Source organism: Mustela putorius, unplaced genomic scaffold, assembly GCF_011764305.1.
Source record: "Mustela putorius furo isolate JIRA1106 unplaced genomic scaffold, ASM1176430v1.1 tig00000129_pilon_pilon_pilon, whole genome shotgun sequence".
Lineage (NCBI taxonomy): Eukaryota > Metazoa > Chordata > Mammalia > Carnivora > Mustelidae > Mustela > Mustela putorius.
The window spans coordinates 52,730,226-52,752,490 of NW_025421290.1; the positions used below are offsets into that span (position 1 = coordinate 52,730,226).

The 22,265-nt window shown below is 64.1% G+C and overlaps 2 gene segments (V, D, J or C); both read right to left on the reverse strand.

Moving 5' to 3' along the window:
• Positions 1 to 1,771: 1,771 nt before the first annotated feature.
• Positions 1,772 to 4,893, reverse strand: LOC101680894. The segment is given in 4 exon segments: positions 1,772 to 2,227; positions 2,300 to 2,620; positions 2,713 to 3,036; positions 3,193 to 4,893. Coding segments are annotated over 4 exon segments (1,233 nt in total).
• Positions 4,894 to 12,902: 8,009 nt separating this feature from the next.
• Positions 12,903 to 21,950, reverse strand: LOC101692175. The segment is given in 7 exon segments: positions 12,903 to 14,140; positions 15,670 to 15,800; positions 17,502 to 17,822; positions 17,934 to 18,263; positions 18,383 to 18,430; positions 18,705 to 18,995; positions 21,783 to 21,950. Coding segments are annotated over 7 exon segments (1,287 nt in total).
• Positions 21,951 to 22,265: the final 315 nt, after the last annotated feature.

The window sequence follows — 22,265 nt, forward strand, 5'->3', positions numbered from 1 at the left end:
GGCCCACAGCTCGTCCAGCTCTGCGCTCTCGGCGGCCTCCGCACACAGCTCCTGGAGCTCCAGCTCTGCAGGCACGGGCCAGTCAGCCCTCCCCGGTGCAGCCTCTGCACGGGCTGGTGGGGGACGGCAGGCTTGGCCCCCCGCCCCGAGGAGGGGAGACAGCAGGGACGCCCTGGCCTCGTCCAGACCGTCGGAGCTGTCCCCGGAGGCCTGGGGGTCTGAAGCCCCCCATGGCTTTGCAGGTGTGGGGTGACCTGCCCTCTCTCGGTCCACATCCCCAGCCCGGCCCAGGCACCCAGCAGCTCTGCTGTCCCTGCAGGGTCTCCCAGCCCCAGCCCCTCTAGTTTTACTCTTGGCAGCCGGAGGACCTCAGCAGCTGAGCTCGCAGGACCCGGAGTGGCCCCGGGAATCCATGACGTGGGTGCTCAGAGGGGCTGGCCAGGCCACGTGCACCTTGCTGAGGGCCAAGGTGCCTGGCGCTGCCCCTTGGCCCTGTCCCGGGGCCACAGCTGTCTCCTGGCTCCTCCTGCCATGGTCCCACTTTCCCTGCACAGCGGGCCTCCATGCTGGAGAGTGAGGGCCTGTGCACGGTCCTGGGGCTCCCATATGGGGTGAAGGCACCCAGTGCCCTGTGTCTTCAGAACGGGGTCAGGTGTGTGCCGCTCCTCAGACAGATGTGGTGTGTGCGTGTGTGTGAGCGCGGTGGGGATGTCGGGTCTGGGGCTGCGTGAGGCCTGCACACAGGTTTGGTGAGTGACGGGGCTGGGCTTGGGCCTGGGCTCTGACCCCTTCACCCTCCGCCGTGGGATGGGGCCCGAAGCCTGTCCTGGGGTGCGGGTCGGCAGGAGAGGAGACGGAGTCCACACTCCAGCCTTTGGCCTGGGTGAATCCGTTCGTCCACCGACTGAGGGGGCCTGGGGGGCCGGGGCCATGGAGGGGGTCCCCGGTGGAGGAGGGAGCCCTCTCCATGGCCGTCCTGGGTCCACTGGCCCACGTGTGACGGGGAGGAAGGGCGAGGGAGGGGCCTGGCGAGGAGCAGGCCGGGGGGGCCACGTGCAAGCTCCTGGGCGCTCGCTGCGGGTGGCGATGGTGGAGCTGCCCTGGGACTTGCTGCGGCTGAAGGGCGGCTGGGGTGGGTGTGACCTTGCGTGAGGCTGGGGGCCTCCCCGGGGCGGTCTGGGCGGCCTGGAGGCCGAGCACGACGGGCGCCCTGCTGACCCCGGCCTGGCTGACCCCACGGGCAGGGCAGGAGCCGTGAGAGGTGAGTTGTGGGAGGAGGCTTGGCTCAGGCCCCAGTGTGGGGTTGGGGGCCTGCCAGGTCCGCGTGGATGAGGGAGGCGACAGCCCGGGGACGGCTGGGGGCCGTCTGGGGTTTCTGCCTGCGGGTACCAGCGTGGGGGCTGACTTGGCCCGTTTCTGCACTCAGAGGGCCTGTGTGCAGCTGGACATGGTGTCCAGAGGGCTGACCGGAGACCGGGGAGGGGGCGGTTGGAGGCGGAGAGCTCTGGGCCCTCCAGGAGAGGGAGGGGCCGCGGGCTCGCTGGGGTGTGGGGTCCTTCCCCAGGGACCCCCAGCTCTTCGGGCTCCTCTGTGAGGGCATGACCACCCCTGGGGGGGCAGGGAGGCCCCGTGACTTGCATGGTGACGGTGGCCCGAGCAGGCCCGCAGCCCTGCCGCACCCCTCCGGTCCCCTGTCCCGGGGCCCCTTCCTCTGTGCCGAGACCTCCCTGCTTATAGCCCTGCTGACCCCAAGAACAGGTGTGCTCAGGGCTCTGAGCGAACACTGTGCTGTTTATTGACACGGAGGGAAGGAGGGTCTGTCCGGCCTCCTCCCCGGCCCCGGTGGCAGCGCCTGGGGCGTGGGGAAGCCAGCGGGGGAGGGCGCGTCATTTACCCGGGGTTTTGGAGACCGTTTTCTTGAAGACTCGCGACTTGGGCAGGGCCTCGTGCACCACTTGGCAGGCGAAGCTGTTCTGCTCCTCCCAGTCCCGCCGGCTGACCTCCAGGCGGCTGAAGACGAAGAAGGCGCGCCTGGCGCCCGGGACCTTGTGGGGCCGCGTGGTGGCCTGCTGGCCCGCCTGCATGGGCCTGTCGTTTCGAAGCCACTGCACCGAGATGTCCGCGGGAAAGAAGTTCTGGATCAGGCACGTGAGCGTGACCCTGTCCGTGGTGCTCTCGTCCTCCTCCGGGGGCAGGAACACGTGGACCTCCGGGGCCGCTCGCTGGCCTGCGGGCAGGTGCGGGGTCAGCCCAGGCTCCCGGGGGGAGGCCCGCCCCCTCCCCTGGGCCTGGGGCTCACCAGGGGTCTTGGCAATGGAGCGCACGAGGCTCTTGGGCAGGTCTGGGTGGTTCACCGTGCAGTGGTAGGCCTCGCCCTCCACCCAGTCCTGTGTGTCCACCGGCAGGGTGGACGTGACGCTGACCGTCCCGTTGAACTGAGTCTCCTCCTTCAGTCCGTCTGGGTGCACGGGCTCCCCGCTTTCCCGGGACCAGGTCAGGCTCATGCCCTCCGTGCTGGCCAGGTCCACCACCAGGCAGGTGATCTTGGGCGACTTGTGGACGTACAGGTCCAGAGGGCTGGGCGGGCTCAGGTAGCTGCTCACGCCGCGGGGGTCGGACTCTGTGGTGCGAGGGAGGGGCTGCGTGAGGACAGGCCGCGGCCCTCCCGCAGGAGCCCCGTGGGTCTGGGTGTCGGCGGGTGGGTGCCCGTACCTGTGCACTTGAGCGCGTGGTCCTCAAAGTGGAAGCCCTGGTAGCTGACCCGGCAGGTGTAGGTTTTCTGGGACACCCACTCGCCCTGGGTGATGTTGAGCTCGCTGTGGGTGGAGGTCACGTTGCCCTCCTGTGTGCCGGGCGCGGTGTAGGAGAACATGTCTGTGACCCTCTGCCCGTCCACCAGCCAGATGACCTCCATGTCCCCCGGGACGTAGCCGGAGATGAGACACAGGAGCTGGATGGTGGTGTGGGTGTCGCCCAGCGGGTTGCAGGAGGAGTGGAAGAGCTTCACGGAGGGCGGGCTGAAGTTCATGGCACAGGCTGGGGGTGCAGATGTGCCGCGGGGTTGGCCTCCCTGCGCCCACGGAGCTCGCCTGCCGCCCGGCCCCTCACGCGCCGGGAGGGACCAGGCAGGGTGGTGGGAGCCCGTCCACCGCTCCCGCCCACCCGTCCCTCCTCCCCCAGCGCCCGGCTCACCTCTGAAGGTCTTGTTGATGGCGGGGGACGCCGCGTGAGCCACGCTGCAGGTGAACGTGTGTTTGGCCCACTCGCCCCAGGAGGTCACCTGGCTGATGGCGTTGTGGAGGCCGGAGGTCTGGTCGAAGGTGGCGGGGACGGTGGCGACACTCTTGTTTAGGGACCCCGTGTCCCAGGTCACGGTCACCGGCATTGGGAGGTAGCCCGAGACCAGGCAGCCCAGACTCACCGAGGTGGCGCCGGCCATACCTTTGCAGCAGGGGGTCAGGGGGAACACGGACAGGCCCTGGCTGGAGGCTGTGAGACGGGGCTGGTGTCAGCTGCTGCCTTGGCACGCCCGTCGCGGGCCGGGCCCACTGCTGACCCGGGGCCTCCCGCTCCCAGGCCCCTGGGGGAGGGGTCTGAGAAGGAGATGCGTGGGGCAGACATGGGGGGCTCTCACATGCTTCCTCCAGCCTTGGGGGACAGATGCTCGTTTGGGCTGTCCTTCCCTGATTCTGCTGGAAACACCCTCTGAGGAGCCATTGTGCTCCTGTCAGAAGCAGTGGCTGCCCTTAGCCCAGAGGGGCAGGAATGTGGGGTTCTTGGGGCATGCAGGTGTGTGACCCCTCTGCCCCTGGCCAGCCAGGCCTCTCTGGTCCCTATTGTCCCTGTGGAGCTTCCAGGGACCCTGACCAGGGACCCCACTCATAGGGGAGAAGACCCCAGAGCAGTCCTCCCCCCATCGGTGACCTGGGTCTGCCTGCGCTCCCCTGGCCCTGGAGCCCAGACCTCAGCCACGCTCCCCTCTGCCCTCCTGTCCGGGGAGACCAGTCCCATGGCCTTGTGTGAGCACCTCTGAGGCCAGAGAGACAAACCAGCACTACGCCCAGCCTCACTAGCTTGGTCTAGGTCAGAAGAGCCAAGGTCTAGGGGCCCACCTTGGTCTAGCCTGGCCAGGTCAGCCCAGGATATTCCATCGCAAGCCAGACAACTCATCGGGGTTCAACCAAATTCACTCAGCTCAGCCCAGCTCAGCCTGCCGGCCGGGCTCGTTCCCTGCTTGGCTGCGATCCTGAGAATCCCACGACCCCAGCCACTGGGCCTACAAGCCTGGGGACTTCACGTCTTCAGGGAGACATGACTTAGGGAGCCTGATTCAGCCAGGCCAGACCCACCAACGGAACCGCACTGTGCCCAGCTCAGCCCAGCCCAGATTAGCACAGTTCAAGCCCACCCTGTCTAGCCCGGCTCCCCTCAGCCCCGTCCAGCTTGACTCAACCCAGCCCAGCTCAGCCAAGTCCAGCCCATTTCAGCTCAGCTCAACTCAGCGCAGCCCCACTTAGTCCAGCCCAGCCCAGCTCAGCCCAGCTCTGCTCAGCTCAGCTCAAGTCACTCAGCTCAGCCCAGTTGATCCCAGTTCAGGCCACTTCTGCTTGGCACAACCAAATCCAGTTCAGCTTAGTTTAGTCAGCCCAGCCCAGCCCAGCCCAGCCCAGCCTGGTTCATCCCAACCCTGTTTAGCCCAAGTCAGCACTCCTCAGTCCCACACAGCCCAGCTCAGCTCAACTCAACCTAGACAGCTAAGCTCAGCTCAACCCAGCCCAGCCCAGTAGAGTCCAGCTCTGCCCAGCTCAGCTCAACCCAGCTCAGCCCAGTAGAGTCCAGCTCTGCCCAGCTCAGCTCAACCCAGCCCAGCCCAGTAGAGTCCAGCTCTGCCCAGCTCAGCTCAATCCAGCCCAGCCCAGTAGAATCCAGCTCTGCCCAGCTCAGCTCAACCCAGCCCAGCCCAGTAGAGTCCAGCTCTGCCCAGCTCAGCTCAACCCAGCCCAGCCCAGTAGAGTCCAGCTCTGCCCAGCTCAGCTCAACCCAGCCCAGCCCAGTAGAGTCCAGCTCTGCCCAGCTCAGCTCAACCCAGCCCAGCCCAGTAGAGTCCAGCTCTGCCCTGCTCAGCTCAACCCAGCCCAGCCCAGTAGAGTCCAGCTCTGCCCAGCTCAGCTCAACCCAGCCCAGCCCAGTAGAGTCCAGCTCTGCCCTGCTCAGCTCAACCCAGCCCAGCCCAGTAGAGTCCAGCTCTGCTCAGCTCAGCTCAACCCAGCCCAGCCCAGTAGAGTCCAGCTCTGCCCAGCTCAGCTCAACCCAGCCCAGCCCAGCCCAGCCCAGTAGAGTCCAGCTCTGCCCAGTTCAGCCCAGCAACGCCCAGCCCAGCCCCGTGCAGCCACGGCAGCCCTGCCCACGTCCAACAGGCTCAACACCTTCAGGCCAGGTAGCTCCTTTGTTTCCCAGGCTCGTCTCGTGGGTCCCTGATCAGGGGCCCAGGACTTTCTGACTCGGCTCAGCTCAGTGATGGTACGTGCACCACAGTTTAGCTCGGCCTGGTTGAGCCGCGCGAGCCCAGGGGAACCGACCCAGCATTGTCTTCCCAGGCTGCCTTGGATCTGCTCCTTTAGCCCTGCCTGCCCACGCTCTGACCGCCCTGGTCAGCCCAGCCCAGGACGGTCCCCGCCAAGGTGGACCTTTCACCGGACCTGGGTCTCCCTGGCTCCATCCACTCAGCTCAGCTCAGGTCACGTGGCCCAGGAGCGCCCGGCTCAGCCACGAGTGCCCAGGCTGCGGAAGCCTGTCCTACTCGAGGCCTGCGTGGCGCACCCTGCGCTGTCCAGCAAGCTCCCCCCGGCTTAACTCAACCCAGCTTCCCTCAGCCCACTGGGTCCTGTAAGATCAGCCCAGCCTGGCCCGACTCAGTCCATGCAGGGCAGCACAGCTCGGTGGAACCCAGAGAGACCTGCTGGCCCAGCGGGGCCCGGGGTGGGCAAACCCCTTCCACAGAGCTCCTTCCCCTCCAGCGGCACTGGGCCCGGCCCAGCAGCCAGGCCTCCTTGTCAATGCTGCCTCACGCGACCTGTTCACACACCTGAGGATGTGGCCGCTGCCGCCTGCCGTTCAGTCCAGCACAGGGGCGGCTCGCAGGTGGTTTCCCCTGACCCTGGGCTGCAGTCACTGCCCTGCTTGGCCAGAAACAATCCATGCTCAGGGCCCTGTTCGCGCCCGCTGCGCAGTCTTCCACCCTCGGGCCTCGGGCGCTGGCCTAGCCCTGTCGTGTCTGAGGTTCTCGGCCCTTGTCTTCTGCGGGTCAGTGTTGGGCATTCTCTTGCTCCCCTGTGTGCCTGTGCAGGGAACAGACACCTGGGAGCCCCACAGTGACCACGAGGCGCTGTCCCTGCTGGCCGGGTAGTGGTGCGTGCAGCCCGCCCCTGCTGCAACCGGGGCCAGCCCCGTGGCTGCCGCACCCCAGGGGCCTCCGTCGGGGGCCCGTCCTGGCCGTCCACAGCTCCCGGACAGGCTCCCGGAGGGCTGAGGTGAACCGTCAGTAACCATGGCTGATATTTTTGCGTCCAGATACTCGGCCCTGGGGGAGGGGAGCTCGGCCTCAGTGCCCCGGCTAAAAACGGGGTGGGAACCCCCGGGGGCCTCAGCAGCCCTGGAAATTCCCCTTTCTCTGTGTGTTCTTGGGAAGTGTGTCAGCGACATCAGGGCTGAAATGAGCCCCTGTGCCGTGGACGCAGTGGGCTCCTCTCCGTGGCCTCTCGTGTGCTCGCTCCCCGAGGCCACGGCTGACTCGCTGTGCCGCACACCACCGTGGTGGTCACCGGGATGCCCCAGGAAGGGAGGGGGCGCCGGGCGCCATCACCGCTGGCCCCGGGGCAGCCCTGCGAGGAAAGGGTCGTGGCTGCTTTGGGCACGAGATGCCGCAGCCTGCGTGGCCACGCGCGAGACGTGGACGCAGGGGTTTGTGGCACGTGCCCTTGTCCCGTGTCCCAGTGCCTGGAGGAGTGGGCCGGGGTGAGTGTGCGGGGCCGTGAGTGCAGGGGGCCTTCCGCATCGACCTCACACCCCTTCCCCAGCCCGTGTCCTGCCGCTGGGTCTCTTACTGGGGCAGCAGTTGGGTGGTGTGTCCAGGGAGGGCTGGCGGGGGCTGTGAGCAGGCTGGGCCCACCGTGCGGTTGGCCGGCGGCCCCAGAAGACGGCTGTGTCTGGTGCCGCTGGGGTGGACGGTGTCATGGGCCTGTGGGTGTCACCGCGGCTGTGGGGACCACGGAGCGGCGTCGGCTCCTGGTCCTTTGGGGCGGCTGTGCACGGTCGACGCACCAGTGATGTGTGTGCAGCTGCGGGGGCTGCGCTAGGCCTCACCCTCACACTGCGGGCATGTCCTGCAGGCCTGCGTGTCCCCAGAACCCTGGAAAGGCCGAGCGTCCGCGTCGGGGAGGCCCCGGTGGGGGACCTTCCCCGCGTGCAGGCCTGCGAGGCCTCGTGCGGCCATTTGGAGTGGGAGACACCGGGAACCCACCCTCTGGGCCCAGCAGCCGAGGGCCAGCACTGCCCGCGCAGGGAGGCTGTGGGGAGGTCGCCTCTGTCAGGTGTGGGGCCCTCGGGGGGGACACTCGGGCTCATTCAGAAGACGTGGAGATGCCTCAGCGTGGTCGGGCCGGACAGGCCTGGGCGGGAGGCCTGCGGCAGACAGGGCCCAGCGCGACCTCCCTGCCCCCCCAGGGCAGCCTGTCCCAGCCTGTCCTGCCCCACCCTCGGCGCCGGGTCAGGTGCTGCGTGGGAGGCAGAGGGCGAGCGCCCGGTTCCTTGGAAGGGCCCACGGTTCTGAGAGAAACCACAGGGCAGGCAGAGCCCCACCCTGCGGCCTGCTGCCCCCGCGGGCCCAGGCCAGGTGTGGCCAGTCTGTGCAGCCTGCACCCAGGGGAGCGTGGCCACCCTGGCGACCCCTTCTCATTCTTCCCCGGCTGGGGGGCTGGGGCCGCCGTGCCCAGCCGGTCTCCGGGCTCCGTGCTGAAGACACAGGATGAACCGTGCGGCGGCAGCTGCCGGGGCCGTGGGGTCCTGCGGTCTTGGAGGACAATGATCTCATCTCCTCCTGGGTCCCACCGGGGCAGCTGAGCTCTGAGCTCCCGTGTCCGTGCTGCCCCCGCTCTGCTCCTCTCTGGGGCTGTGGCCCTGGCCTGCCTCCAGCATCACCCTGGCTCGTCCGCCTTGTGTCCGAGAGCAGGCCTGGCTGCCCCTCCCGGCAGGCACTGTGCCCTCAGCCTCTGAGGCTCTGGCGTCACCGCTTCCTGCCTGTAGAGGTGCCGAGCGCGGCCCACGATGCTGCTCCTGTATCCACTGGCCTGGGGTAGATCTGCACCGAGACGTGCTGCTTCTCAGCTGTGCCCGCGTGTGCGTGGGAGCCCGTGTGTGCGTGTGTGCGTGTGTCCCTGTGTGCACGTGAGCCCGTGTATGCGTGGGAGCCCCTGTCTGTGTGTCAGCAGCTGGACCCTCTGTTCTTTGGCCTCCTGTGGCTGCTGTTCCTGCTGGATCCTTCTAGTTTCCTCCACAGGTGCCCGTCGAGGGAGCAGCCAAGGGTTTGAGCAGAGCTTGTGTACAGATTTTGGGTTTCTCCCTCGGTGGCTCCCTCCCCCTAATACCTAGCTATTACGTGTGGTCCCGAGCCCTGTGCCCTGCCCTGCACCCAGGACAGCCGTGGTTTCTGCCCGTCTTCTGGCAGCACCTGACGCAGGACTGGACATGGTCCTCACGTGGATCTTTCGAGGGAGCGAGCTTCTCCCGTGTCTGCTCACTGCTGGTGTTTCTCCGCAGTCTCCTGGTCTCCACCGGCTGAGTGCTGCCTCTGAAGTTTGCTCTGGTACCAGCTGCTGCGCTGCTGTGGGAAGGAAAACCACTTTCTCTCCTGTGGTTTCTCAGAAATGATCACTTTTTGTGTAACTGGGGAGGCCCAACATCCTTCCCATATTTTAAAAAAGTTTTTAATTTTTAAAATTTCTTCTCAGTATTTCAGCATTCATTGTTTATGCACCACACCCAGTGCTCCATGCAATCCGTGCCCTCCGCAATACCCACCACCTGGTACCCCAACCTCCCACCCCACTCCCTCCAAAACCCTCAGATTGTTTTTCAGAGTCCATAGTCTCTCATGGTTCACCTCCCCTTCCAATTTTCCCCAACTCCCTTCTCCTCTCCATCTCCCCATGTCCTCCATGCTATTTGTTATGGTCCACAAATAAGTGAAACCATATGATACTTGACTCTCTCTGCTTGACTTTTTTCACTCAGCATAATCTCTTCCAGTCCCGTCCATGTTGCTACAAAAGTTGGGTATTCGTCCTTTCTGATGGAGGCATAATATCCCATAGTGTATATGGACCACATCTTCCTTATCCATTCGTCCGTTGAAGGGCATCTGGGCTCTTTGCACAGTTTGGCAACCGTGGTCATTGCTGCTATACTCATTGGGGTACAGAGGGCCCTTCTTGTCACGACATCCGCATCTTTGGGGTAAATACCCAGGAGTGCAACCAACCACGCTGAGGCATCTCCACGTCCTCTAAATGAGCCCGAGTGTCCCCCCGAGGGCACCACACCTGACAGAGGCGACCTCCCCACAGCCTCCTCATAGGGAAGTTCTATTTTTAATTGCTTGAGGAATCTCCACACTGTTCTCCAAAGAGGCTGCACCTTCCCACATGTTGAAGGGCGACGGGGATCGGTCGTGGAACATCTGTTCCGTTCCGGTGTCCTCTCTCAGACTGTGATTATTTCCAGCTGACTCCCAGGAGTGCTCTACGAGTTCCGCATACTCTGTCAGCTGCAAATGCTTTCAGGAAATTCTGTGCCAAAGTCTGAATGGACCCAGAGATGACTTCTTATGTCTTCAGTGGAATCCAGGCGTTGTCTCAGGTGGGCTGATTCCGTGGGGGCTCGGAGCTCTGCGCGGTCTTGGAGCTCTCTTACAGTCTGTGAGTTGTAGGCAATGGATGGCAATGCAGATTCTCTTCTCTGGAGGACAGTCCACTCCTGCCTCCCAGGGACGAAACCTGTCACATTAGAGAACGCAACTATGTATCAATATTTCTTAGCATTCTTGTTTCAACTATAGAAATGAGATACTTTGATTCTACTGAATCGATGAGTTTAATAAAGATTTGAAAGACATTTTCATGTGTCCATATGGGAGTCAGGCTCACACCATGTTTTGGACACTGTCCTGCAACGTGGCACGCCTGTCTTCTCCAGATTGCCCCAGTTCTCCTGGGCCCACTAGGTTCTGTGGCTGAGGGGGGGGGGCAGGAGACCAGGTGCAGAGGCGCGGGCCCGAGGCAGCCCGTTTCCTCGGGGGGCTGTGCCATGGGGTGCACCCCTAGAAAGCATCCCTTGAACCCGCAGATTGGGTTCTTCTGCTAGGGAACCTTAGGGGCCCAGATGATCTCCACTCAAGGCACTTGTCACGATGGTCCTTACTTGTCGGTGGAAAGATTTCCGAATATCTGCCTAAGCCCAGGTCTGTCAGTCCCAGAAAGCACACCTGCCCCACCAAGTACAGTGCGCTTGCTGTGGTGCTGACGGCGCAGCGGACTCTGCTAAGTCCTTATCCCAGATAAAGGATGGCATCTCCAGAGCCTTACCAGGGCTTCGTCCTCTCCCAATGACCCTGAGCTACAGGGACCTCCTCCTGTGACTGTCCCCTCCTGTGACTGGCCCCAAAGGTAGGGTCGGATCAGGAGGTTGTTCTATTGTCCCCCCCAAGACACAGTGTGGACAGTGCATGAGCACTGGGGTCAGACGACATGGTGCAAACCCTGGCACCCTCCCCGCAGGCAGGGGCTGAGGCTCTCCAAGGCTGCAGTTTCTTCCAGGTAAGACAGTTGACCGTGGCCCCAGCTCTCGCATTGTGAGCACGGAGCGAGAGGAGGTCCGAGTGACCGTCAGTGCCCCGCGCTCACCCAGCCAGGCTATTCAAGCAGACAGCATCCTACCTGGGCAGGGAAATCAGTGCACTTCAGGGAGAGGACGTGGTCCTCCGTAATGTGGGTGGGCCTCATCCAAGCAGTCGAGGGACTGAAGAACAAAGCCCGAGGGTTCCTGGAGAAGAAGGAGTTCTGCCCCAAGACTGCAGTGTTAGCTCCTGCCTGAGATTCCAGGCTGCTGGGCGGCCCTGCAGGTTCCCGATGTGCTGGTTGATGCCCACAGGCAATGAGCCAGTTCCTGGAAAGGAGTCCCTCTAGGTCGATGCGTGTGCCTCTAGCTTAGTTCAGCTGCACTTGTAGGGTCGTGTCTCTATGCCTTACCTCTCTTCTCCTTCCTCCCGGTTCTGTTACTCTGGGTCTCTATCTCCTACCTCTCATCCACCTTCTATTGGTTCCATGTTGTAGGACAATATCGGAAGGTCGCAGGTGGGAGCCTCAGTGGCTGGTGCGAGGTCGTTTTCACCGAGTCGGCATTCTAGCCCTGAGGGTGAGGGCATAGTTGCGCCAAGGGCCTGGTGCTCATCCAGGAGGGCACGGGGTCCCCAGTTGTGGGAGATGCTGGCATTGCCACGTGAGGCAGGTGGGATGGAGGCTGACCTGTGGTCCAGGAGATGGGGGTGGGGGTCGCCCTGGGACCGAGAGGAAGGGGAGCTGGGCAGCCTGTGTGGCCCATTGGCCAACTGGCTTCTAGGTAGAAATGTAGGGTGAAGGGGACGGAGGGTGTGGTGCTGAGGGTACTGAGGCACTGAGGGCATTAGCCTGGAGCCTCCAGGGTCCCTGAGGGTTGGAATGTTCTGGACACCTGCTTTCTGTCCTGTGGGCAACCTAAATCACGTCCCCCACATTCAAGTCTTTTTTTTTTTTTTTTTCTTCTGAGAACTTTTTATCCTCCTGGTGACTTTTAGGCTTCACCATCTTTGCCACTTTCAAAGACACAACACAGTGTCACGTATAATTACTGTGCTGTACATGAACATCCCCTTGACTGACTGACTTTTATACTGGAAATTTGTACATTCCTTGACCATATGCATCCATTTTTGCCCACCCACACCCCCCCCGAACCCTGGAACCACCACTGTGTTGAATCTGTGAAGTTGTTTTGTTTTTTAAATCTTAATTCCAGATATAAGTGAGATCATTGAGTATAAGTGAGTATACGTGAAGACTTATCTCAGCTAGCGTAATACCCTCAAGGCTAATCGATTGTAAATGGCATGATTTCCTTACTTTTTAAAAAAAATTTATTTATTTTTTTCTGCATAACAGTATTCATTGTTCTTGCACCACACAGTGCTCCATGCAATCCGTGCCCTCTCTAATACCCACCACCTGGTACCCTGACCTCCCACCCCCACCTCAAACTCAAGACTTGAAGCCTTGCCCCAGGACCTTGGCATGTGATGGTATTTAGAGACGGGGACTTTGGACAGGTGACAGGGAAGAAGGAGGTCATTCATCCAGTCCAGTGTGGCTGACCCGCAGGACGGCCTCTTGTTCTTGTAAGAGCAGATGATGAGGACACAGACATGCACAGAGGGCTGGCCATGTGAGCACAGGGACAGAGGCCCCAGGCGAGGTCTGCGTCTCTCCCGCTGGCGTCCCGGATTGTGAAAACGGAAACGCATGTGGTTGAAGCCGCCAGACGGTGGCTCTTTGGTCTGGCCGCCCACGCTGGCTAATACACACCCAGCACATGCCTCTTGCTTCTGTCCACGGCCGGCCGGGGCCGGCAGCCCCTCCTGCACCCACCCCAGGTGGCCCCTGAGCCTGCACTGTTCCTGGATGCCTTCCTCACCCACCGGGAGTGCCTGGGCTCTGGGGGTCCTGCCCCCCATGGCGGGAGGGAGCCAAAGCACGGTGTGGCCAGGCGGGGATTTCACCAGGAGCATGAACACAGGAAGACTTTCCCCGCACGTTATGGAATTTTTCAGGATATTTTATTGTCGTTAAAGAAAAAGAGAAAAAACAGTAAAGGACATTTCCACGCTCCAGAAATTTCACAAGAAGAAATCAAGCTACCCAAGCTACAGCAGCGTGTGTCCTCTGAGTGACGGGTGTGCGTTCTCTCCCAGGGGCATGGGGGCCCTGCTTCTCCTCCCCTGCGAGGTCGTCTCTCCTGTGTCGGGGCTCCGATCGGGCACTCGTTCAACGGCCGGGCGGAGAACCAGGCCTAGGCGTCCGCCTGGGTCGGGCCCCAAGGCCGCGGGCACTCTCTCTGGTCGTCTTGTCTCTGCCCCCAGCTGCCCGGAGCAAGCAGGCATTTCTGCCCAGCGTGACTCGGGTCCTGGTCCCAGGAGGGTGCAGGCTGGGCCTGCTGTCCTGGCCTCTCCGCACCTGCCCAGCTCTGTCCACTGAGGCTGCGTCCCACCCGTGTGGGGACCAGGTCACCAGGCCCCTCTGCAGGAGGCCAGTCTGGCTGCTGTCACACCTTCCCCTGTCCCCGGGGGGCTCCTGCAGTGGCCACAGGCCTGGGCCCTCCTCTGCGCATCTCCTCCAGTGGAGAAGGTCTGACTGACCATTCGTGGCACACCGGAAGCCCCTCTGTGGGGTGATGGTGGCCCGTGGGCTCCTCAGGATCTGAGACAACATGCCTGCTCTGGACAACATGTCCTGCCTCCTGGAGCCCGGCCTGGACGGGGTTTGCATGGAGGCCGGTCCCTGCCCAGATGGACGCTGGGGCTGCCAGTCCTCTGCGACCTCCAGGATGACCGTGCACGTGACCGCGGGGCCGTGCTGGTGAGGGCCATCCTGCCCTGATGGGTCAGTGTCCACGCGGCCCCGGCAGTAACTTGGTGGCTGCCAAGGAGGGGTGGGCAGTGTCCATCACTCAGATTGGGGGCGCAGCCTGCCGTCCGGTGGGGTCTCCAAACGGGGCGTCAGGGGCAGGGTGCAGCCCACGGCGCCCGGCAACCCTGAGGGTGGAGGTCGGGTCCAGGGCGGCTGTGAGGTCGGAGGGTGGCGCGCTGGGAGGTCAGAGGGGCAGGCCTGGCAGCAGGCCAAGCGGCACGAACCGATGCAGCCGGTTCCCGTGGGGTGTCGAGGGCGGCCCTGGACACCCGCCACGAGGACCGGCCCTAGGCCCCCTGGCCGATCATGTTCCTGTAGTCGGGGACGATCGTGTGCTTCAGCTGCACCACCGAGGAGAAGATCCACTTCACCTGCAGCGGGCGGGGGAGGGCGTGAGCGTGGCCGGGACCCCCGGGACCGCCCACCGCCGCCCGCCGGGGCTGGGCCCCACCCCCGGGACCACTAGGGGGCTGGGGGTCCTGGTGGGGACGGCATGCGGACAACGAGGGGACAGTGTGGGGACAGCCACTGGACGGTGTGCGGACAGTGAGGAAACAGGGTGGGGACAGTGAGGGACAGTGAAGGGACACCGAGGGGACAGCGAGGGGACAATGACGGACACTGTGGGGACAGCTGGGGACAGCGCTGACAGTGATGGGACAGCATGGCGTCATCATGAGGACAGTGTGGGGACTGGGGACAGTGTGGGGACAGCGAGGGCACAAGGGGACAGTGTGGGGACAGTGCTCATTGTGTGGGGACAATGAGGGGTCATCATGGGCACAGTCTGGGGACAGTGTGGGGACAATGCGGGGACTATGTGGGGACAGTATGGGAACAGCGAGGGGACAGTGTGGGGACAGTGGTCCATCGTGTGGGAACAGTGAAGAGTCATCATGGGCACAGTCTGGGGACAATGAGGGGTTATCATGGGGACAGTGATGGGACAGTGAGAGGACAATGTGTGGACAGCATGGAAACAGCTGGGGACTGTGGGGGCCGTGATGGGACAGCATGGGGTCATCATGGGGACAGTGTGGAGACACTGGGCCATCATGTGGGGACAGTCTGAGGACAGTGTGGGGACAGACAGCATGGGGATGTGAAGGGACTGCATGTGGACAGTGAGGGGACATGTGGGGTCAGTGTGGAGACAGTAAGGGGACAGGGAGGATAGAGTGTGAGGTCAGCGTAGGGACTGTATAGGGATTGCCAGGGGACATGTAGTGGACAGTGTGAAGACAGCTTGGGGACAGCATAGGGACAGCATGGAGTCAACGTGGGGACAGGGTGGGGCCACTTTTGGGTCAGTGAGGGGATAGCGAGTGGACAGTGTGGGGACAACGTGGGAACAGTGTGAGGACAACACGGGGACAGTGTGTGTCAGTGAGGGAACAGTGTGAGGACAGCATGGGGACAGCACTGGGACATCAGGGGGGCAGCACAGAGATAGGCTGGGGGTAGGCTGGGGACAGTGTGTGGACAGTGCTTGGACAACATGAGGTCACTGTGAGGAAAGTGTGGGGACAGTATGGGGACAGCGTGTGGACAGCGTGTGGACAGCATGTGGACAGATGGGGGCAGCATGTGGATAGTGTGGGGACCACATGGGGACAATTCTGGGTCAGTGTGTGGCCAGCATGGGGTCAGCATGGGAATAGCATGGGGACAGTGTAGGGAGAGTGGGCCGAAGTGAGGGGACAGTCGAGGACAGCATGGGACAGCATGTGGACAGCATGGGACAGCATGTGGACAGCATGTGGACAGCGTGTGGACAGCGTGTGGACAGCATGTGGACAGCGTGTGGACAGCGTGTGGACAGATGGGGGCAGCACATGGATAGTGTGGGGACAGCACGGGGACAGCAGGCTGCGGTGAGGGGACGTGTGGGGACGCCCACCTTAAAGAGGGTCACAGTGGCGCTGTAGCACACGCTGAGCAGGAAGAGGGTGATGAAGATGGAGATGGTGGTCCACAGCCCGTCCAGCTCCCCATCCTGGTCCTCGGCACAGCTGTCGTCCAGGAGCAGCTCTGGACAGGAAGGGGGTGGTCAGTGTCGTGCCTGCCCCAGGGGTGATTCCCTGGGGGACAGTCACAGCCCTCTGCCACCTCAGGCGCCAGCCTTAGCACCCCCGGCTCTCCAGCTTGGGTCTGGTCCTTGGGGGACCCCCTCCCTCTCTGCTCTGCCCTGTGCTGGGACCCTCCTGGGGGAAGGCGCCCTGACCGGCACATGTCCTCTTCCCCTGGGGGCCAGGTCCAGAAGGTGGGGGGAGGTTGGAGAGCCCAGGGAAGGGCTGGTCAGTGTCGGGGGGTGTCCGAGAGAAGGAGTGGGTGGGAGCATTAGGACAAGCTGGGTGTGGGGTTTTGTGGATGTTGGGAGGGGTGCAGTGCCTGGGGGGGCAGGTCAGTGTGGTCAGTGTGTGCATGAGCTGCTGAGAAGCCGACGGGTGCTGGAGGGGGTGTGGATCAGGCTGGCGTCCATGGTGAGGGTTCCCAAGGCCGGCTCTGGTCTGGGCCCATGCAGGTTGGCCCGTGTGAGGCCTGTGTGTGTACGTGCATGTTGGTGTGTGTGCACACGCATGTCTGTAGTGCACACGAGCGTGCATGCTGGTGAGTGTGTGCACACGCGTGTCTGTGGTGCACACGAGCGTGCATGCCGGTGCGCGCGCACACACGTGTGTCTATGGTGCACACGAGTGTGCACACGTGCGGCTGTAGTGCGCACGAGCATGCATGCCTGTGGGCGCAGTGCTCGTGTGCACACACGGGTGTACACATGTGCATATGCACAGGCATGTAAGCATGCAGCAATGCGGGTGTGCACACACGTGTGGCTGTGTGCACGCACATGTGTGTATGCCGCATGCGTGCGTGTGTGATTGCGTGTGCGAAGATGGGGCTGCTCCGTGGGATGGGCTTGTTGTCAGTGGGTCTGGACTCAGGGTCCAGGTGGGCATCTGGGATGGTCCCTTCCATGGCAGCTCAGGGCCACCTGACTCTGCCCCTTTGGGGTTCGAGGTTGAGGGTCCCCACGAGTGGATAGGCCTGGCCCCAGGCAGGACCCCCACACCTGGGAGAGGGCAGGAGCCTGTTTGTGGAGTGCCTGAGGGCAAAAGAGGGCCCGTCCCCACAGACGGGTGAGGCGCGGCCTCTGTGTTGGCCCAGAGCAACCACGCAGAGTCTCGGGAGGCCCAGGGGCCCAGGGCCGGAGGACAGGCCAGCGTCCCCCAGAACCTGGGCTGGTACAGAAGTGGGAAAGAGTGTGCGCTCGTTCCCCTGAGGGCTCCGGAGGGGCTTCTGGGATCCCTGACCACACGCTGCAGCCCCGGGTAGCTCCTGGTGGCAGGGAGGGCCCGGAGTGGCGGCCACCTCTGGCAAAGTCCCCTCTCCTGCCTCAGGCGACTCCTGGCCACATGCGGTGGCAGCCTGCGCAGACCTGCCCACTCGGAGTCCCGGCCCCTGTGGGACCCGCTCTCTCCCACCAACGGTGACCCCTTGGCCTCGGAGCCGGGCTGTCCCTGCCGCCCAGAGACCCGTGTGTCCTGAGCTCTGCCTCGGAAAGAACCATGACAGCGTCGCTGGGTCCCAGGGCAGTGCTGGGTGCTTTATTTCACGCAGGGGCACCTGCCCGGGAGGTACGTACACAGGGGTGGGGGCTCCGGCGTCCTCGTGGGACTCCAAGAGCCTGTGGGTGGGGGGCTTGCTGCGGGGCCGGGCGTGCTGTTCATTTACCCGGAGACTGGGAGATGGACTTCTGCGTGTGATGGTTGTGTAGGGCTTCATGCAGCACCGCACACGTGAAGGTGTCTCCCCGCTGCCAGTGCGCCTTGTCCACGGAGAGCTTGCTGTAGAGGAAGTAGCTGCCGTCCGCATCCAGCTGGGGCGGGGTTGTTCGGACACTGGCCTCTGGTAACTGACGGCCGTTGCTCTGCCACTCCACATCGATGTCAGGTGGGTAGAAGTCTTTGACCAGGCAGGTCACACTGATGGTGGTCCTGCTCATCTCGTCCCGGGGTGGGGGCAGGACATACACACTGGGCTGATGGGGTTCCCCTGTGGGGCCAGAGGTCAGCACAGATGGTCACTCGGAGCGTGGAGGGCTGTGCTAGGTCTGCAAGGCCCCCTCTTTGACCCACCCTGCACCCCAGCCCCGCTGCTGCTCACCTCTGGCCTTGGAAATGGTCCTCTCAATGGCAGCTGGGAGAGCTTTGTTGTTGACCTTGCACTTGAAGACCTTCCCCTTGAGCCAGTCCTGGTGCTGGATGGGGAGGACACTGACCACACGGAAGGTGCTGTTGAACTGCTGCTCAGGCGAATTCGTCTTGGCCGTGTGCACCTCTTGGTTGTCCACGAACCAGCTGATCTCAACCTCAGTGTCTTCTTGGGCCAGGTCCACCACCACGCATGTGACCTCAGGGGTGTGGGCCATCTTGAGGACATCCTTGGGTTTTGGGGGGAAGATGAAGACCGAAGGTGCTCCCAGCATATTACATTCTAGTGAGGGAGACAGAGCACAGGGGTCAGATCGTGGGTGGCCTTCCTCTTGAACATCCATTGCCTGGATGTTTACCAGGCCTTCTGCTTGGGGTGCAGGGAAAGGCCTGCTGACTCACCTGGACGTTGGAGACATTTGCATGGGTCAGGAGTTTCTCCTTCGGTCACTGCAGAGAGAGCAACGGGGCATTACTGGGTGTCTGGGCTGGGCACAGGTTGGGGTGGGCACAGGTGATGGCCAAGTCTTGGCCGGTTCCCAGACCAGGGACTGGAGTGGGGGGTAAACCACTGGACGCCAACACCCAGAGGATCTCCTTCCTGAATTGGGAGGCCTGCAGGTGAGGCAGCCAGCGGTGCCTCCCCTGAGCCCTGGGGTCCAGGCTGGCCAGGAGACCGGGCCTGTGTCCCAGTGGACACCCTCCCCGAGGCCCATTCTCTCACCTCTCTTGTCCACCTTGGTGTTACTGGCTGGGTGGGCCACGGTGCAGATGAAGGTGTCGCTGGGCCACCTGCTGGAGGGCACGGTCACCATGCTGCTGAGAGAGTAGAGGCCCGAGGACTGCAGGACAGACGGGAAGGTGTGCACACCGCTGGTCAAGGAGCCGGAGTTCCAGGACACAGTGACAGGCTCAGGGAAGTAGCCGGACACCAGGCAGGCCAGGGCCACTGTGGATCCGGGGGTGGCCCCGCAGCTGGGGGCCAGTGGGAAAACCGATGGGGCCGTGGTGGAAGCTGCAAGAGAGGAGGTTGTGTGACCCCCAGGGTCTCACCCCTGCGACGGTCAGGGCAGGACAGCAGGTGCCCAGGTGTGGGGCGTCCAGGGCCCAGCACCCATGTGCTTCCTGGACGTCTGCAGACCAGCCGCCTGGCCTGGCTCTCTGCGGCCACAGGTGCTGGACTCATCGGCCTGGTCAGGGCCCGGTGACCACCTGGGTCAGAGTCTCCTGGGCCTCTGGCCCGGGGTCCCCACTCAGGCTTCCTCTGGGAGTCCGGCCTGACCAAGCCTGTCTGAGCCCTGACCTGGGGCCCCTGCTCGCAGCTGGCTCCTGCTGGCCCCCTGAGCCCACTGCCCTGCTGTCCCCACCGGATTGTGCCTTGGACCGGCGGAAACGTCCACGCACCGCCCCTGTCCCTCCAGGCCCCACGTCTTCTGGGTCGGCTCTGCAGCCCAAGCAGCCGGGCCCCGGGCCCCGTCCCTGCCCCGAACCCGCCGGACCCTCCTCAGGCCTCCGTGGCATGGCCTCCCGAGTTTACTGAGGGTCAGCCCAGCCAGGGTCCCTGGGCCATCCCCGCTCTGGGGCCTGTCCAGCTCCTTGCTGTCCACGGAGTCCTTCAGCCGACATTGTCCCGAGCCTGTTGGCCCTCAGCATGGAGGGTCCTCTCCCTGGCTGTCCTGGCTGTCCTCTCCTGGGTGGGACCAGCCCCTCAGAGCATCTCAGAGCCCTGGTCCCAGCCAGGCGTCTCCCCTCTGGCCCTGCTCCCGCCCACACCCCGGCTGGCTGCCCTGCGTCAAGCTCCGCTCGGGCCCCATGCTCTCTCCTCCACTGGGTCCGCTGCGCCGGGCCTCCCCACCGGGTGTGACATGTCCACCTCCTCTGCACCTCGTCCCCTCGAGCCTCAAGAACAGGGCTCCCACCCCGGGACCAAAGAACGGGTTCCCCTCGTCCCCTCAAAGGTGCCACCCTGGGTCTTCCTCCAGGAGACCTTCCCACCTTGGCCAGACTTTCCACCCTACCTTGTCCACCGGGCCCCAGACCCGAGGGCAGGGATGCTCCCCAGGCTCTTGCCCTCGGAGTCTCTGTATGTTGCCGCTGACGGTGCCCGGCAGCCCAGAGCTCCGCCCGAGAGTCCTGCCTTCCTCCCCCGGGGAACCCGGGCAGCCCAAGCCCCTCCTGCTCTCCCCCTGCCCCTGCTCACCTGCACTAGCACCGACAGCTCCTCTGACCCCTGGGACAGCCCCTGCTCCTCCAGCTCTCCCCCTGCCCCTGCTCACCTGCACAAGCTCTCCCAGCTCCCGCTGACCCCTGGGGCAGCCCCTGCTCCTCCAGCTCTCCCCCTGCCCCTGCTCACCTGCACAAGCTCTGCCAGCTCCCCTGAGCCCCTGGGGCAGCCCCCTGCCCCTCCTGCTCTCCCCCTGCCCCTGCTCACCTGCACAAGCTCTGCCAGCTCCCCTGAGCCCCTGGGGCAGCCCCCTGACCCTCCTGCTCTCCCCCTGCCCCTGCTCACCTGCACAAGTTCTGCCAGCTCCCCTGAGCCCCTGGGGCAGCCCCCTGCCCCTCCTGCTCTCCCCCTGCCCCTGCTCATCTGCACAAGCTCTGCCAGCTCCCCTGAGCCCCTGGGGCAGCCCCTGCCCCTCCTGCTCTCCCCCTGCCCCTGCTCACCTGCACAAGCTCTGCCAGCTCCCCTGAGCCCCTGGGGCAGCCCCTGCCCCTCCTGCTCTCCCCCTGCCCCTGCTCACCTGCACAAGCTCTGCCAGCTCCCCTGAGCCCCTGGGGCAGCCCCCTGCCCCTCCTGCTCTCCCCCTGCCCCTGCTCACCTGCACAAGCTCTGCCAGCTCCCCTGAGCCCCTGGGGCAGCCCCCTGCCCCTCCTGCTCTCCCCCTGCCCCTGCTCACCTGCACAAGCTCTGCCAGCTCCCCTGAGCCCCTGGGGCAGCCCCTGCCCCTCCAGCTCTCCCCCTGCCCCTGCTCACCTGCACAAGCTCTGCCAGCTCCCCTGAGCCCCTGGGGCAGCCCCCTGACCGTCCTGCTCTCCCCCTGCCCCTGCTTACCTGCAAAAGCACTACCTGCACCTTGAGCCCCTGTGGCAGCCTCTTGCCCCTCCTGCTCTCCCCCTGCCCCTGCTCACCTGCACAAGCTCTCCCAGCTCCCCTGAGCCCCTGGGGCAGCTCCAGTCCCTCCTGCTCTCCCCCTGCCCCTGCTTACCTGCACAAGCACCAACAACTCCCCTGAGTCCCTGGGGCAGCCCCGTGCCCCTCCTGTTCTCCCCCTGCCCCTGCTTACCTGCACAGGCTCTCCTGAGCCCCTGGGCCACCTCCTGCTTCTTTATCCATCCCAGTTCCTGCTCAGCTGTACCTTCTGAGCCACTGGCCCTGGACTCTTCGACTACAGCAGCCTTCTGCCGCACATGCCCTGCGATCTCTCACCCAGGTCTGGAGCCCCAGACTTCTGTGTTCCTAGTGCTTCCCCTGCCCTGCTGCCTGTCCCAGACCCTTTAGCCCAGGTTTGCCTCTGAGCTTCAGCCCCTGGGCTCCTGGAGCACGTTGAGCTCCCTGCTCAGCCCCTGTGCTGCCCACTGGGCTCGGGGCACATGGGAGCCCCGGCATTCCCTACCCCCTTGTCCTGCTCTCACTTGCTGCTCATCTGAGGCCACCTCGGCCCCATGGACAACACTCCGACCCAGCCCTGGGGCTTGAGCGGGCTCCCTTGGGTGGTCAGGACCAGCTGGAGGCCTCTTCCTCCCCGGGGCTGGGCCCGCCCCTCCCTGTGTCCTCCCCTCAGACCCTTCTGCCCATCCTTGCCTCGATCCTGCTGTGACTCAGGACGGCCCAGCCCGGACTCCCAGCACAGGTGGTGAACGGCAACCCTCAGGCTTCTGCCCATCTCCCGTCACCATCCTTGAAGGGCCCGGTCCTGGCCCCCCTTCGTCTGCGTCTGGTGTGTCCCGCAGCGTTGGCGTGGGTGTGCCCCTCCCGGGCCCCTCTCGTCCCTGCCCTGGGTCGGGCCATGGGCCTCGGGCCGCCCCGTGCTCACTCCGCGGCTCCTGCCTCCCATGTGGGGTCCCGAGGGCGTGGGCTGTCCTCCGCTCCTGCGGCCGGTTCTGGTGTCGCCCCTCACTCCGTCGGCCCTGGCTCCGTGCAGACCCCACTCCCGGCGGCCGGCGCTGTGCACGGAGCCGCCCCGCAGCCTGGCTCCCGCCTGCACCGGCTCCTCCTTGCCGCGGCCCCGGCACACGCTGGTCCTTGTGGCTGAGCTCTGTGCCCACAGCCCTGCTTCCTGGCTCC